Source organism: Bactrocera latifrons, unplaced genomic scaffold (genome assembly GCF_001853355.1).
Source record: "Bactrocera latifrons isolate USDA-ARS-PBARC rearing strain unplaced genomic scaffold, ASM185335v1 scaffold_137, whole genome shotgun sequence".
Taxonomy (NCBI): domain Eukaryota; kingdom Metazoa; phylum Arthropoda; class Insecta; order Diptera; family Tephritidae; genus Bactrocera; species Bactrocera latifrons.
Window position 1 is genome coordinate 424,749 of NW_017534819.1, and position 15,449 is coordinate 440,197.

Genomic DNA, 15,449 nt, shown 5'->3' on the forward strand with positions numbered 1-15,449 from the left:
GGTTTCGTTTTGTAAATCATTGCATAATTGAATGCTGAAATTGCAATTGGAGTTGTTTGTGTGTGTGTGTGTAGCTTTTTATTTACATTCAAATGCATAACTTTTGTTGTTGTATTTTTGTAACTAACTAATTTGAATTTAAAACGCCCAATCAATTTGATAGATTTTTCTATTTTTTTAAGTTTATTAACGAGCTTTCAATCTATTTACACATTTGCAGCGCTTCGAGGGCAATGTCCTTGCCCTGCCAGGTTCTCCCATACTCTTCACTTTAAGAGCTTTGTATGAATTTATATATACTTGCCCAGGTCCTCGTGAAAGTCTTGTAAGTAGGCGAGTAGTTGCGGGAAGGAAGGTCTTTGCTTGGGGTCCTCCAGCCAGCAGCAGGACATCACGGTGAAGCTGTGAAGTAAAAAAAATAAAAAAAAGGTACTGGGTTACAAAAAAATATAATGAAAACTGAAAATCAGGAAGTTAAAAGTGTTTTCTCCAATTTTATATTTTTCTGTGGGTTCGTGCGAGAAAATCTCTTGTACATCATTCTGTAGAATTTGCTTTTTAGATAAAATACACTCTCAATCCCATTTCAGCTCGACTCATAAATAATCTGCTGTTAAAAAATACAGCCAATGACTTTTACTCATAATGAGTGATCCAAGAGATATATTTTCTTCAAAAGCCTTTTTTTGACCGACGACAATTATCGCTTGATGGTAACCGACTTTTTGATGCCTGAAATTTAAGCTAGTGGTCCTGAGATATTTGATTTGAACAGGTCGGCGCACACTTCCCATATACCGCATCAATCAATTTAGTTATTGAGAGAACACTTCGGTGAGCAGATAATTTCATGTTTTAAGCCAAGATCGTGAGATATCACACCATTATACTTCTTCTTGTGGAGATATGTAAAGTCAAAAGTCTAAGCGGACAATCTCGCTACAATTCAGATTTTGAAGCAAAACTACGCGTGTCTTACGCCAATAAAAATGCTCGAACGAGTCATGGAGATAATCTTCAACAAATAAGTGCCAAAGAAGTAGAAAACTTCGAAATGGATCACTCTTTGAAGCAAAAGTTCTTGAGTTGCTCGACCTGCTTAAAAAAGCTTTTAGGTTAGGTTAAAAGATACTTTTACAATCTCATTTCGACAGCCTAGAACAGTGGTCCGTTGTGATATCTAAAGTCCTGTATAAAGCACTTTTTTGAAGTAGTACTGAACCTGCCACTTATGGATCTCTTCTTCGACAAATGTGTGGCTATTAGGTTACAACAACAATTGGAGTGGCTATTAGGTTAGGTTTGGTTAGATAGCTTATCGTAAATCGAACGTGGACTATAAATAAATCTATTGCTAGTTGATAGAGAGCTCCTGATAGTAAATCCTTCTACCAACATACCATCCAAGCTTTGGCCATCGCGTATCGGCCAAAAGGTTCTTGGGTAGCAGGTTGACAGTGGGCAGGTCACCAAGATTAAGTGATTCATTTCTACTTTAGCCAGGTCCCAAAGGCATAAAGAATAACGAGATAATGGACGAAATTGTCAAAAAATGGTGTAATGTTGTCTATAAGGTTATCTGGACAGTGGCATGGATTGACTTATCAGGGTACAAAACTGAATAAGTCAATGTAAAAAAATTGATGGATTTTAAAATACATCTGATCTGACTGGCGCTTGATCGAGGAGACTGCAGTAACATGTTTGGTTTCCTCTCTGATCTCAATCTGGTGGTGGAGTACTCTTATAGGAATTGGCCTTCAGATCGTGCAGAATGCAGAAAATATCAAGAGTAAGACAGTGCCCGACTTATTAGCCTACTAGACTTACTTTATCTAACCTAACCTTTTCGAAGCTCGAGAGCGGTAAAAGCATTGATATAGCATGCCGATCAGGTCTCTATTCAGTTTCTTTATATAAAGTATACGTAAAATTATGAACCTATGTATGCTTGCTGATCTATTACGAATTACAATTATTTTAGAAATCTATTGAGCATCCTAATTTTCCATTAGTCAGTAAGAATTAATGTTCATAGACTTAACTAAATAAATAAATAAGTAAATAAAACGCATTGGATTTAGATCTGAAGCTGATTATTCATAAATAATTGTGCTTGAGATTAATTTCAGAAAATCTTCAAAATAAGGTTTTCAAACTCAGACCGACAACGGAAGTTCTGCAAATCAAGCCACAATCTACTATATATTTAATTTGCTGTTTCTGGAAGAGATTACTTACAATTCATCGGGACAGTTGATCGGTTGCCCCAATCTAAAGCCATCCGAGAGGTATGCGCTCAACTCAAAAATGTCCACCTCTTCAAAAGGCGTAAGCGCCAATGTGGCCAACTCCCAGAAGAGAACACCTAATGTCCAAATGTCACTATAAGTATTGAAGTATTTCTTCTGTAGCGATTCCAAAGCCATCCACTTGAGCGGCCGATTCTCGTTGTCGCCCAGGCAATGATAGTCGTCGGGAAAGAGATCGCGCGATAAAGCGCTATCACAAATTTTCACGTAGGAATCCATATCGAGACTGCAAAGAGAGAGAGCGAACAAAGAAAAGAAATATTAAGTGAACAATTTTTTAATGAGAAGCCATAGAAACAAGAAAAAGAATACAACAAACACTCACTAGCAATTGCGGGTGGCAACATCGCGGTGTATAATACCCATCGAGTGTAGGTGTGCGAGTCCTTTGGTCACATGCAAACCGAACTCCACCAGTTGACGGGTGCTAAGCGGCGAGTTGAGCTCACGCGACTTCTGTAAGAAGCTATACAAAATACAAAAATATTAATTATATTCTTCTCTCAGAGTGTCTCTTGTCAACGCACATTTTGAGATTGCCCTTGGACGGATATGGATAGGCGATCTCCGGTGGACCTGGTAGCTCGGTGTTCGCCAGCAAAGGCGTCAGTATGTTCGGATGACACACACCGATTAACGTTGAGGCTTCTTGCAGCAGACAGGCCACCTGCGTCAGCGAGGCGCCATCAACGACAGTTTTGATAATTACATCGCACGAGTCACCGAGATTACCCGCGTAGATGCGGCCGTAGGTGCCCTCCTTTATTAGGTGCTGGCACATAAGCGTGCCCGGCTGTACGTTGGGTATGCGACGAAGCTTTTCTTTGGGATCACTACCACTGCCGGCGGACGAACTAGCGCCACCGAAAACGCTGCCATTGCCGCCGCCGCGACTGCTCTTCGGTGTGGACATACTGTAGACCTGCAAGGAGTGGAGAAAGGAAGTGACGTAAATAGGAAAGTAAAATTCAGTGCGTGCATGGGTGTGTGTGTGTGTGCTAAGCACTTAAAGTGTCAGCCGGTGTGTGCGTGTATGTATATATGTGTCAGTTGGCTCGGTCATTATTCATTGTGACGTGCGGATTTCATGCTGATGTGCCGATATTTAGTAGATAATCAATTGGTTGCAGTCCTGAGCCAGCGTGTGGATTATATAAACAAACACATGCGAGTACATTATAATCAGCACACGCACAGTCACACACACACAAACTAACATTTGTTTGTGTGAGTTGCAAATGTTTATCTGCTGCGAAAAGTTGTGGTGTGGCATTGTGTGTTTAATAGTCGAGTTAATGAACTTGTACTTCAGTCTGGAAGAGGCGTTCAATGTTTTCGTTTGCATTTGGCTAAGCCACCGGCTAAACAAATGTTCATCGTCATTACCAACAGTCCGATGTTGTGGACAGTGAGGTAAGTACACATCAAACGCAGCGTGGTCACGCCCACCCGAACAATCAATAGCAACTGACATACTTGGAACTTTAATAACACACACACACACACTAACAATTAGTTCAATTAGATTAGCACTAATATGAACTGAAGTTACGGGATATACGGGAATTACTTCGGATGTTTCAGCTGATGTTTTTAAGATTATATTTTCATGAAATGAAGTTCCTTAATAATCCAAAGCACTTCCAGCTAAGTAGTCTGAAACTAGTTTGTAAGAATATGCTTTAAGTGCAATGGAGGATCGCAGGATGAGTGTCAGTGCAATTCTCGTAATGACATCAAACTCTTTAAATACTACAGAGGCTATAGCAAACTATAGCAACCTCTTGGCTGAAATTATAACTTAGAGATTTGGGGTTTAAACTCCCGATTAAAGAAAAATTAAAGTTATTAAATTTTTTTTTTAATTTTTCGTCATCTTTGGGTAGGTATCCATAGCTCGAAATCCATTCGTTTAAAGCCTAAATAACAATAATCTTTATACCCTGAACAGGGTATATCATGTTCGCAAATCTTCAAAGCATACAGTATATAAACAATCAGTGTGACGAGGTGAGTCGATTTAGCCATGTCCGTTTTTCTATCCATCCCTACCTGCGTCAGTCCGTCTGCATATAGAGGAACTAGTTCTTCATTTTTTAAGATATACTAGATCGGAAATTTCGCACACGTTCTGTTTTAAAATACTCCTCCATTGTCGGAATCGGCGATATCGGATATCTATGCTATTGTGGTCTGTAGCTGCCATAAAAACTGACCGAGCAAAATGATGTTCTTGTAAGTAGTAGTAGTTGTCTCGTAGTATTATAGTTTTATCCATTGGTTGATGCGATGTGTTGGATGTGGCACCGCCTTGTTGAAACCAAATTCCGTCGAGACCACGAATATCAGGCATAAAATAGTTAATCGGTTATCATGGCACTATAACGATCGCCATTGACGGTGACGTTCTTACCGGCATCATTTTTGATGTCAATTTAAGACTGGTAGTTTTAGCTTGGAAGACGAAGAAAGTCTTGGACGGTCAGTTTTTAGCTGAAGAGCTGAAACATTACTCGAAGAAGATTTTTGCCAAACCCGGAAGAACCTCTGGAAGGCATTCAAGCAGAGTTTTCAAATTGTTCAAAGCGCCGGAGTATATTTATAAAGAAGAAAATGTGGTGAAATGTGAACTGAAACGGGGAGGAGTTGAAAGGTGATTTTGCATGTTCACAAACGATCTTTGAACGCTATGAAACGAAGTCAAGGTGGTGGATCCATTGCGACCAAGCTAAACGCGAAAAATCATGTGTTGTACCTGGCTATCCAGCCAAATTAAGAAAGAAGCCAAATACTCATGACGCTAAGGTTCTTCTCTATATTTGCTGGCTTCAGAAAGGGGTCCCATGTTATAAGCTTATAAAACTGGGTGAAATCATTAACGCGGAACGCCATGATTACGAAAAACTGCCCGAATTTGCGACTAGTCACGATTCAATAATTTAATATGACAAACTCGGTCTTTTGTTGCAAGAGTAGTTAAAAACTATGTGCAAAAACCAGTTGATCCGGTTGATGCAGAATGCCAACACTAGAATTCGGATCACTTCAGAAGAGGATATCAGAAAGATTATTGATTCATTCCAAGGCTGCTCAGTTCTTATGGGATTGAAGCCATAAATTGCCAGACTGACGTGAAAATGTTAGCACCTCAGATGGGCAATGCTTTGAATAATACTAATAGACATATTTTTTTATAAATTAAGGCTGAAATTTTTAAATAAAAAAGTAAGGAATTTAGCTAGGTAACCAATACCTTACATACCATCATAGAAACTACTTGACTGATGAAGGGAATCACACATCTGTTGAGTTCATTTTTTTATGCTGATTGTTAAGAAGAAAAATGTCTTAAAACGGTTTTGCTTCTCCTGCGTAAACTCCATCCGGAAAAGAGCTAAAGCTAATTTTCTGGGTCAGCTTTAATGTTACTTACTAGTAGATGTGATTCAACTCAGTGGTGGCTAGTTGCAAGAAATTCGCAGTGATTAGTCCGTGTAAAATACATACAGGGCTTAATAGGGTCCTAGTTGAAATGCGTAGAAAAAATATACCAAATAGCGAAGTTGTAACAAAATTAAATTAACCTCGCTAAATTTTTATCTTTAATCGAAAAATCTTGTTCTTCCAGCATATGCCATACAAAACACAACAAAAGGTCTTAATGGCAAATTTATTAGCAGCAAGCGCAGAAATGGCAGACCACGACTTGTCGATAGCGATGGAAGGAGCCTTAGGGAGGCATACACACACACTTGCACACACAAAAGCCATTGACCGAATATGTTTTAATTTCCACCACAATCACGAATTTCCTTCGGCCTAATTCGTACTTTGGCCTTTATTGTGATTTTTTCAATTAATGCGCCTGAGCTTAAGTGTTTTATTCACATAAATGTTTTCAAATTAAGTTTTGTCCTGGTGACTTAGCGAATGTTATTGTTTATCTAATTGTTTGTTGTTGTTGCAAGGCATTAACCGAGCTTTGAATAGGTAAATAGAGTTGTCATTGTTGAGCTCAGCACCGCTAAAGCCGCAAAACCATAGAAAAGACCAATAGGCACAAAAAAAAGGAGAGACAATAAGGCCAACGGCTAGCGGCTTACGGCTAAGGGCCAATAGCCGAAACCAAAGCGAACGCTGTTGTACAGAGTATGCTTGCCGCCGCACCGCTGTACATATGGATGTAGTTGGTTTAGCAGCTGCTCGGGCGACTATTGCCGACGGCCAGCGCCCACCTCAATTTGCCAGCCGGTGGTTGGGCCTGTGCAAGCCGTAAATCTTCATCAAGCGAAAATTACGTAATTTCCCAACCGCCAACTGTCGGTGCCACCGGCAACAATTGCCAGATTGTCCTGCAACGGCTGGGAGCTCTGCAGGGCCGCTGGCATTGTGTGGCCTTTTGTCGAACGCGTGGCATGCCCGTACTACGCGCCGGCCACGCGTGTGTGGGACTGGCCATTACCGCTTTGCCAATGTGGCAAATGGCAATTTTCGAAAAACAATGCCAATGCAACAACAACAACAACAACAACAACCACAAAAATAACAACAACAGACAAGAGGGCAATAAAAAGGAAATAATAAAAAACAATGCAGCAGACAGATAAAAGAGTGTGAAAGGGCAGCGCGCGATGGGCGAGAGATGTGGCTTAATTGTATTCCGCACTACGAGCACAATATTGACACCCACACACATATGCACGTGCCTTGCCACATGCAGCAGATAAAGAAATAAGAGAAAATCGTGAAAATTAAAGATACCACCAGCAGCGCCCAACAACAGCAACAACAATGTGGGCAATAGTGTTGCACAAGATAATAGCAACATAGCAACGGAGAACCGCAGACGCCACCACCACCGCCACTTCAGTCTTGGGCATAACGTGGCAACCGCAAAGCGAAAAAATAAAACAAAAAACACAAAAACACATTGACAACAATTTCATTTATTAAAGCGAACAACCGCAATATGAGGAAAATTTATTTGCGTTCGGCCGCAAATTGTCGTCAATGTGGCTGTGGCTGTGGCTGTGGCAAGCTCTGTAGTAACTACTTAAACGGTGACAATGTTGGCACTGCCCAAAATAGCCAGCAAACAAAACACTCGCCTGTCTGTTGCCGCCAGTCAACTACAATAATGAGTGCGACGACGAGAAAAATAATAAATAAATGAGCTTTGGCTTACTAGACCCAAAAAAAAGTTGTCACTACAACAATAATAGCTTTGCGTTACAAAATGGAAAAAAACAACATCAGTCAAGTGATAAAAGCCGTGGGCTGTACGAGCAACACTATGCATTGTTAAGCCAAATGACTTTGGGAATGTTCGGTTTAGAGGGAATGATGAGCAGGCCGAAGGTTCAGCAGGTGATTGTTGCGGTGAAAAGCGCGTTTGAAAAACAAGTCGGCTCTATATAGAACGGCTTTGTCACCAACAGCTGAAGAGCAATAAATATAATATAACCCAACGAACACAAGTCGGCCGAGTAATCGAGTATTTTTAAGCTATAATGTAACTATAGAATATTACATTGGATAACTAGTTTGTTTAAAATGTTGTGCCCCAAAAGAATCACGGCTATATATTCGTTGAAAATGTTGGAAAAGTGTTTTTGAGAATCTATCTTAGCCGAATATATCCACCTTGCTCGTGAAGTCTTCGAAAACTCTCCGCAAACGGAAAGCTTTCAACGACAATCTCATCGTTTTTTAACTACGTCACACCAATATGGTCACCTGGATGAGGTGAAACGCAGACGAGGAAGCTCAAATCATATTAGAATACTACACTCTGGACTAAGACAGGTTGGCTCTTGATGTCTGCCATCGAACATCTGCATAGTGAGGAACGTGTGCTCAAAGTTAAGGAGCATAATGAACTCTTCTTTAAGCAGTTTCTGCTGCTAAGCTTTCCAACAAATCATCCCTGCTGTCACCTGCTTGGAATGGAACCGCCTCCTTGCGCAGCTTCGTTCTGGATACTGTAGCAGGTGAAACTTCTACTTATCCATAATAGACCCTAACGTATCAGACATATGCCCAGTATGCAATTAGTCCCCGCACGACACTAGTCCCCTCTTTGCATGCCCTGCTAACCCCACACATCTGACACCTCTTTTCCCCCTTGAAACAGTACATTTCCTAGGCCTACCGTTGGATGACGTCAATGACAACATCTAATTCTTGTCATCCTAATGGATTACAACAACAACTACAGCAGCCACGATGTCATTGAAAATTGTCGTTTTGAGGTTAATATAAGATCTCAATATCTCTTACAGAACGACTCAACTTTTTTTGGTTAATGTTTTGTAGTAGTTTTGTAGCTGAGGGCCCTGAATTATTCAAAGGCATCAGTACTGTTGACGAGACTTGGATCAATGAATGTGACGTCGAGATTGTCCAAAATCTAGCGAAGAGCGCTCCAAAATTGAGCCAAAACCCAAAATACATGCCAAAGTTAGTTGAAAATCAAGATCATGCTCAACCTTATCTTTGATTACCTTGATGTGATTCACCAAGAATTCGTTCCACACTGTTCCACAATGGGCACTGAGCTCAGTGTAAAACAACTTGTCTTTAATGACAGAGAAATTTTGAAATTTTCACTGTCACATTCTAGAATGATTGCGACTGTCTTCTAGACAATATGCGAAACGAGAATTATTATTCGGCCATCGAATTTGCCAGCTGGGACTCCCACTGACTTTTTTCCGCTTCCGAAACTAAAAACTACGCTTTAGGATACGCGCTGGAATTCTTTAAATACATTTGCTTAAGGCACTGAATGCGATACGAGTCGTGGCTTAGCGTTGCCACGGTTTGAGCCAATAGTGAAAATGTTTTTTTGTTAGTTCAGGTTCATTTGACGGCAATTGGATTGTAGGGTGGTTGTTGTTGTGTAGCGATTGAATTCTGCATCTGATAGATCTGAACAGTCTTTTACCGGATAAAAAATCCGGGCCCGTTCGGATTACGTAGACTCGACCATTGGGTGGTCAGAGGCTGTGGTCGAGGTTAGGTAGTTTGGGTAGTTGAGTACTTCTTGACACACGGGGAAACGGTCGGCTTTAAATAGCTAATATCTTATTACAAAAGGGGATCAAAACCGGAAATGAAGTATATTCTCGTCTTATCCGCATAAATTTGTTTGTGGGACATATTCGCCACCAGCAAACTCACTTTTTCGGTTGCGTATAGACACGCATTGTCTAAATTATGTAACTGTATGGCATATACGGAGAAGGAAAATTTCAATTACAGCGAAACAATGCACACTCTATCATCCCGAAGCCACAGCGACAAACGCCAAAACGACGATCCAAAAAAAGAAACAAAAGCAAATTCATTTCGAGGCTGAGGATGAGCCCGGCGGACGATAGGAGTGTCGCTGGAGCGCTTTGGTGATAAATCTTTGTCGCCAAATAAGTAATAATACGCTGCTTTGTACCAAAACGGAGGTGGAATAGTGAAAGAGGCTGGCCGGAACTCCCACTCAACGCAACGCACAAACGCTCCGAACGCAGGCACAAACGACGGCGCTGTGAAAGAAGCGAGCGACACTGGGCGTCAACCGACATCGCAGTGAAAGTGTAATTAAAACTTTGACTAACGACAACCAAACGAGCTGAAGCGCACTAACACACAAATAAGTGGCAATAAGAGAGCCAACTGGGTATGTATGCGAAACGAAGTGTTGCGCGACGGCGGTTTGGCGGGGGTGTGCAGCAGCCAAGGAGTCAAGCAGCTGTGCAGTTGCGGTTGACATTGGTTTTTTATTATTTTTGCAATGCTTTTGTTTTTGGTGGCATCGTATTAACATGCCAAGCGGTTGTAGCTGCCGGTGTTGCCACAGTTGTTGTGCTGCGCGGTGCCGCGCTGTTGCGGTATGTCGATGTCATAACTTAAATCTTTAATAGAGTCAGAAAGTGATTCCTGCGAGCAATAGAAAAATCAACATAGCTGAACTCAAAATTAATGAGCAATTCCAAGCAACGAAGCAGCGCCGCGCACAAGTTGCAAGTGGCATGGCTGGTGTGCGTTGGTGTTGATCTTGTGGGGGTGGTGGTTGGACTACAAAACTCAAGTCAAGGCCTCGCAGATTACGACTTGTGCGAGTTGTTAATTAGTGTAAGCGTGGTGGTGCTGGGGTACCGTAATTGTTGGTGCTGTTGTTGTTGCCAATCTTATCTGCTCACTGCGCCCTGCATTTGTGCCGTTTGGTGTTGCGGCTTGCTGGCAGAGCGCAAATTAGAAATTTTGACAATTGCTACCGAACGCTGCCCTGCGGCGTTCAGGGAGATGGGGATTACGGTACTTGCCTTAATGAATAACATTTGTAGTGCCGCATGCAACTGTGCTTATCCATTCTGTGATGGCAGTGCTGCACATGCACCACTACTCACCCCTGCAGCGGCCACAGCCTTGGCTTCGGGCATAACTCCGTTGAGTTGAGTTGAGTTGACAGATTCGATGGGTTTGTTGTGACATTCGAAATGACATATCCAATATCATGCCCCAAGAGTGGTCGTTTGAATCGTACCGGCTGTTGCAATATCAGTCACACTCACACCCCCCACCACTCGCCACATACGCTGCAGCCACAAACGCCAAATCCATACATTTAAACACTAAACTTGTGTTCAGAGAGCCCCTCACATAGTTATATAATACCAAATGTATATATTTGGTGTCCAGCAAACGGCAACATAAACAGATAACCCAGTTAACCATATTACTGAGGCTTTTGGAAAAGAGGAAAAATGTATATTGTGTCATTAAAGATGCCCTTCAGCCATATATATTATTTAAGGAAGCTTTCATGGAAAGCGGGCTGAAGATGTTTTGAAACGAAGTAAATGAAGGTCTTAGTGAAGGAAAAACCTAGTGGCTGGTTGGTAACAGCATAACTCTGAAATAATTGCTATTAAGTAAACCCCAAAATAACATACCGTCTCCAGAAGACTTCAGGACTCACATGCGCGCCAGAACATCGCAAAAAGTTTTGACGTCCTGTATAACGAATATTTCTAATCTCCATCTGGACCAAATGAACATCTGCTATTGTTTGCTGAAACGAAATGAAATCGAACCATTTCTAAAACGAATAGTAACAGGAGACGAAAAGTGGATCAAATACGAGAAAAATGTGCGAAAAAGATCAAGGTCCAAGCGTGGTGAAGCTCAACAAATCGTTGTAAAACCAGGATTCTCGCCTCAAAAGGTTGAGTATTTGGTGGGATTGGAAAGGAATCATCCAATATGAAGCAAGTAGTCGACATAAAACGGCTAGAACTGATCAACAGAAAGGGCTTCGCCTTCCATTAGGACAATGCTAGACCACACACCTATTTAATGACTCGGCAAAAACTGGGAGAGCTTGGCTGGGACGTTTTGATGCATCCACCACATAGTCCTGACCTTGCACCAACAGCCTACAATTTTTTTCGGTCAAAGCAGAACTTCCTTAATGGTGTAAAGTTGGCTTCAAGAGAAGCCTGTGAAAATTACATGTCTCAGATTTTCGCCGAAAATCCAGAAAAGTTAATGAAATAATGCCTCTAGCGGAAAAATGTCAAAAAGTGGTCGACCAAAATGGTACATATTTGTTTCTTTAAATTATTATTCATTATAAAAATAAAGAAAAAAAAAACAAGTTGAAGTTTGATTATAAAAACGAAAATACTTTTCGAGTTTTCAGAGGACACTTTGGGAAAGAAATGGAGCTTTCCGAGAAAACTTATGAAAATAATAAAAATTCTCGGGGAAAATCAAAATCTGTTATGTTTTAGTGTGGACTCGTCAAATCTTGTACAAATTATACCAAAAATTCGTTGCCTAAGGATGAACTATATCATTCGATGAGTAAGTCATGGACATTATAGGACTTGAGGAAACTGCGTGATGACGCTATATTTCCACATATTTTTTACTCAAATAATGAGACTTTTTATATTTCCAAAACTTATTTTTTAATTGAAAAAAAAAAAATGCATCCATTCATCAAGCTCTTATCCATCTATTACTTAGCAAACTGCAATGGTTCTGTGGGTTGAGACCAGCAAAAACCTAATCCATCAACTCGACCACAGATAAGGACACATTACATGCAACCACACTCACACACAAACATAGGAGGCTGTACCTGTGGCAGCACTCATATGGCTGTCTGCTTTTATGTGACATCTACTCACATTTGGTGTGTCCAATGCATTCAGCTTGGCGTTCCAATTGCAATGCTGCAGCTGACGCTTATTGCCGCTGAAGAGGGTGCAACAGCCAACGTCCAACAGAATGCGTCGGAGTGGCCAAGTCACTGCAAGGACCTCGCAACCATTCAAGTGAGTATGTACTTACACACACATCCAAACAGCACATAAGTATGCAAGTGTGTGCGTGTGTTGGACGTTCTTTTATTGTTAGTGAGTGTGACAGCTATAGCTCAATGCATTGGCAGATGACTATGTGTGTGTGTGTATTGGTGGTTGTAGAGTGGGTAAGTGTGCGTTGCTTGGAGTAGGGGTTGCTTTGAAGGAGTGGTTAAACTCTTGATAGGCAGTTAAAATCAATTTATATACGCACTCACGCCTGCCTGTTAAAGTTTAAAACGTGTTTGACGTTTCGTTTTATTAGTTCAATTGTTGTCAAAGAAGGTGGTGATCCGTAGTGGACGCGGGTAGCAGCTAACTGGGTTAAGTGGGTTTGACGTGTGCCTGATTAAAACCAAATGGAAGTATTGCCAGCGTTGAAGGTTTTAGGCAGTTTGATTTTCTTAAAGTTTTCAAATTTTTGATTAAAGTTCTGAGGATTAAATGGATCTTAATCAAAATTGAAATTAATGAAAAACTGCTTCTTTGAACAGGTGTTCATTCATAATTTTTTCACTAAAAGACTGCTTAGTTGTCGGACTCGCCGATATCGGACCACTATAGCATACATCTGCCATACAAACTGACCGATTCCAGTTAAAGCTCTTATATAGGACGAATATAGTATAAAACTGCCATACGAATGACCGATCAAAATCGTGCAAAGATTTATTAAGGATATATTATAGCTTCCGTGCTATCTTGTTCTTGTTTTCTTAAATTTTGAGGGATTATTTTTTCGATTTGAGAACATTTCTAATGCCGAGTTCACATTATGTAACTATCATAGGTTAGGTTAATTTGGTAGGCCAATAAGCCACGCATAGACCAGTTTTGGCTCTTGCGATGTCGAACGCAGTTCAGTTCCTATGTCCAAGAGAAGTAGTCATCCTTTAGGATGCCTGTTCTTGACACGAATTTTAGCAGACTTTGCGGTTTAACTATCGCTACCTTCTCCAGTGTATCATACTGTGGCGTCCCCACAGCGCAGTCTTGCCAATGCGGAACATGTGAACAAGAGACGTTCCTTTGTTTCCCTGGTGTCCCGCTCTAGACATTTCCTACAGTCTTCTGAATCTGTCGGAATCATCCTTTCCCATCACTATGGATTAAAAGTAGGATTGGCTATTGGACAATCGGAAATCTTTATAACACAAAATCCGGTTTATAAATGTCCGTAAATCACATAGCAAATAAATTACGACTCACTGTGAAGGTATACCACACAATACATAATTCCAGGCATCAGAAAAGTTCTTCTGAGGACGTAAAGTTCATGGTTTGTATTATTCAGGGGAGGTCATTAGGTTATTGGACCAGCTAGGTTAGGTTTTTTCCATTCCGGAATTCGATCGAGTCACTCGAGAAAGAAATGTAGTGTTTGGAGATTAGATCTTGATAGTTCTCTTAGTAAGACTTGTAAAAGTAAAAGTAAGTGAATGATTTTACAAAAACGTCGGTCAAAACAATGATCTAACCAGGTATAATGAGGATTTATACAAGTACTAAGGCATGAGGATTTACTCAAGTACGAGAGGAAAGATCCTCCACTTTCAGAGCCTCAATAAAAAGTCATAAAAAATGCATTTTATGCTGTCAAAATATTTCGTATACAAATATTTTATAATTTTAATGTCAAGCTCTACGAGTAATTCCTTATCACAGCATAAATGATCATAAACCGTGCTAATACCACAGTTATTGGCTCTTTAACTCGAAATGTCACTCTCCGATGGTCTAATAGTCTAAGCTTGAGTACTAAGTTGAATACCAACAAGCATCAGACTGACTGATTCCGCAAGTAACCAACGTCACTCTGCCACGAAGGAATACATACATATAACATCACTACAATGTGGAACAATACGACTTTGCCGTAATTATATGAGTAAGGGTGTACTTTGAAAGTACGGGCGGTGTTTTAATGTGCTTTTGGGACCATAAAATCAAAGTGATTGTCACAGCGCAGCGTTTTCAAAATGAATAGTGCGAGATTAGAAGGAGAGAGAGAGAGAGCGAACACGCGCGCGGTTGAGTGAATGTCAAAATGCAAATCATTGAGTGACAGTGAATGTCCGTTACTCTTTGTCGCTGTAATTTTATTGTGTATGCCCGCGCGGTTTGGCACGATATTTATGTGTGAGTTGTGCGTTTACAGTTATATAGTCGTAGCACAGCTGCACTGTTTAATGCGCAACAAACAATTTCGGTTTTGTCACCCCGACATTACAAGTAATTATGTGCCCTGCCAAATCAGAAGTGGACTAAATGGCTGCCGAAAGCAGTGCAGGGAGTGCAGGGCGTAATATTGGTGAGAAAATACATACATACATACAAATGGTGAAATACCATGCAACACCAAGTGCGCAGCGCGCCCACCCACGGCTGCATGTTTACACAAAATATAAATTCCATCATAGGAAAAAGCCCAACTCTATGCATATAATTTGGTTGCATGCCACCCGTTGCGTCAGCTGGGAAAATATCTGTCACACACACGCATACACACATATAGAACTAAACAGCGTAGTTGAGTTGAGAAATAACGAAAATAAACACTGGGGCTTGCGGGTGTAGGGTGTGTGGGGTGCCCATGGTCGTTTGCCGTCAAGCAGCCCACTCAATGAACGTGAAATTGGGCAGGTGTTGCCCTGGCGCCTTAAACAGCGCTAAGCTTTTGATGGTGTGCGCCGGCTTTTCATTACTCGTTTCATTTCATCATCACATTCATTACCAACGCTTCGCTTGCAGAGCTACTATGCTTTGCTAG

The 15,449-nt window shown here is 41.0% G+C and overlaps 1 protein-coding gene across 1 annotated transcript in view; it reads right to left on the reverse strand.

Moving 5' to 3' along the window:
• Window positions 1-290: 290 nt before the first annotated feature.
• Window positions 291-15,449, reverse strand: part of LOC108965215 (tyrosine-protein kinase RYK) — a 64,955-nt gene continuing 49,796 nt past the window's right edge. The window contains exons 7-10 of the mRNA XM_018927451.1: window positions 2,840-3,234; window positions 2,638-2,778; window positions 2,242-2,538; window positions 291-402 (exon numbers count right to left, since the gene is read on the reverse strand). Coding sequence (XP_018782996.1) covers window positions 291-402; window positions 2,242-2,538; window positions 2,638-2,778; window positions 2,840-3,234 — 945 coding nt within the window. The remainder of the gene's footprint in view (window positions 403-2,241; window positions 2,539-2,637; window positions 2,779-2,839; window positions 3,235-15,449) is intronic.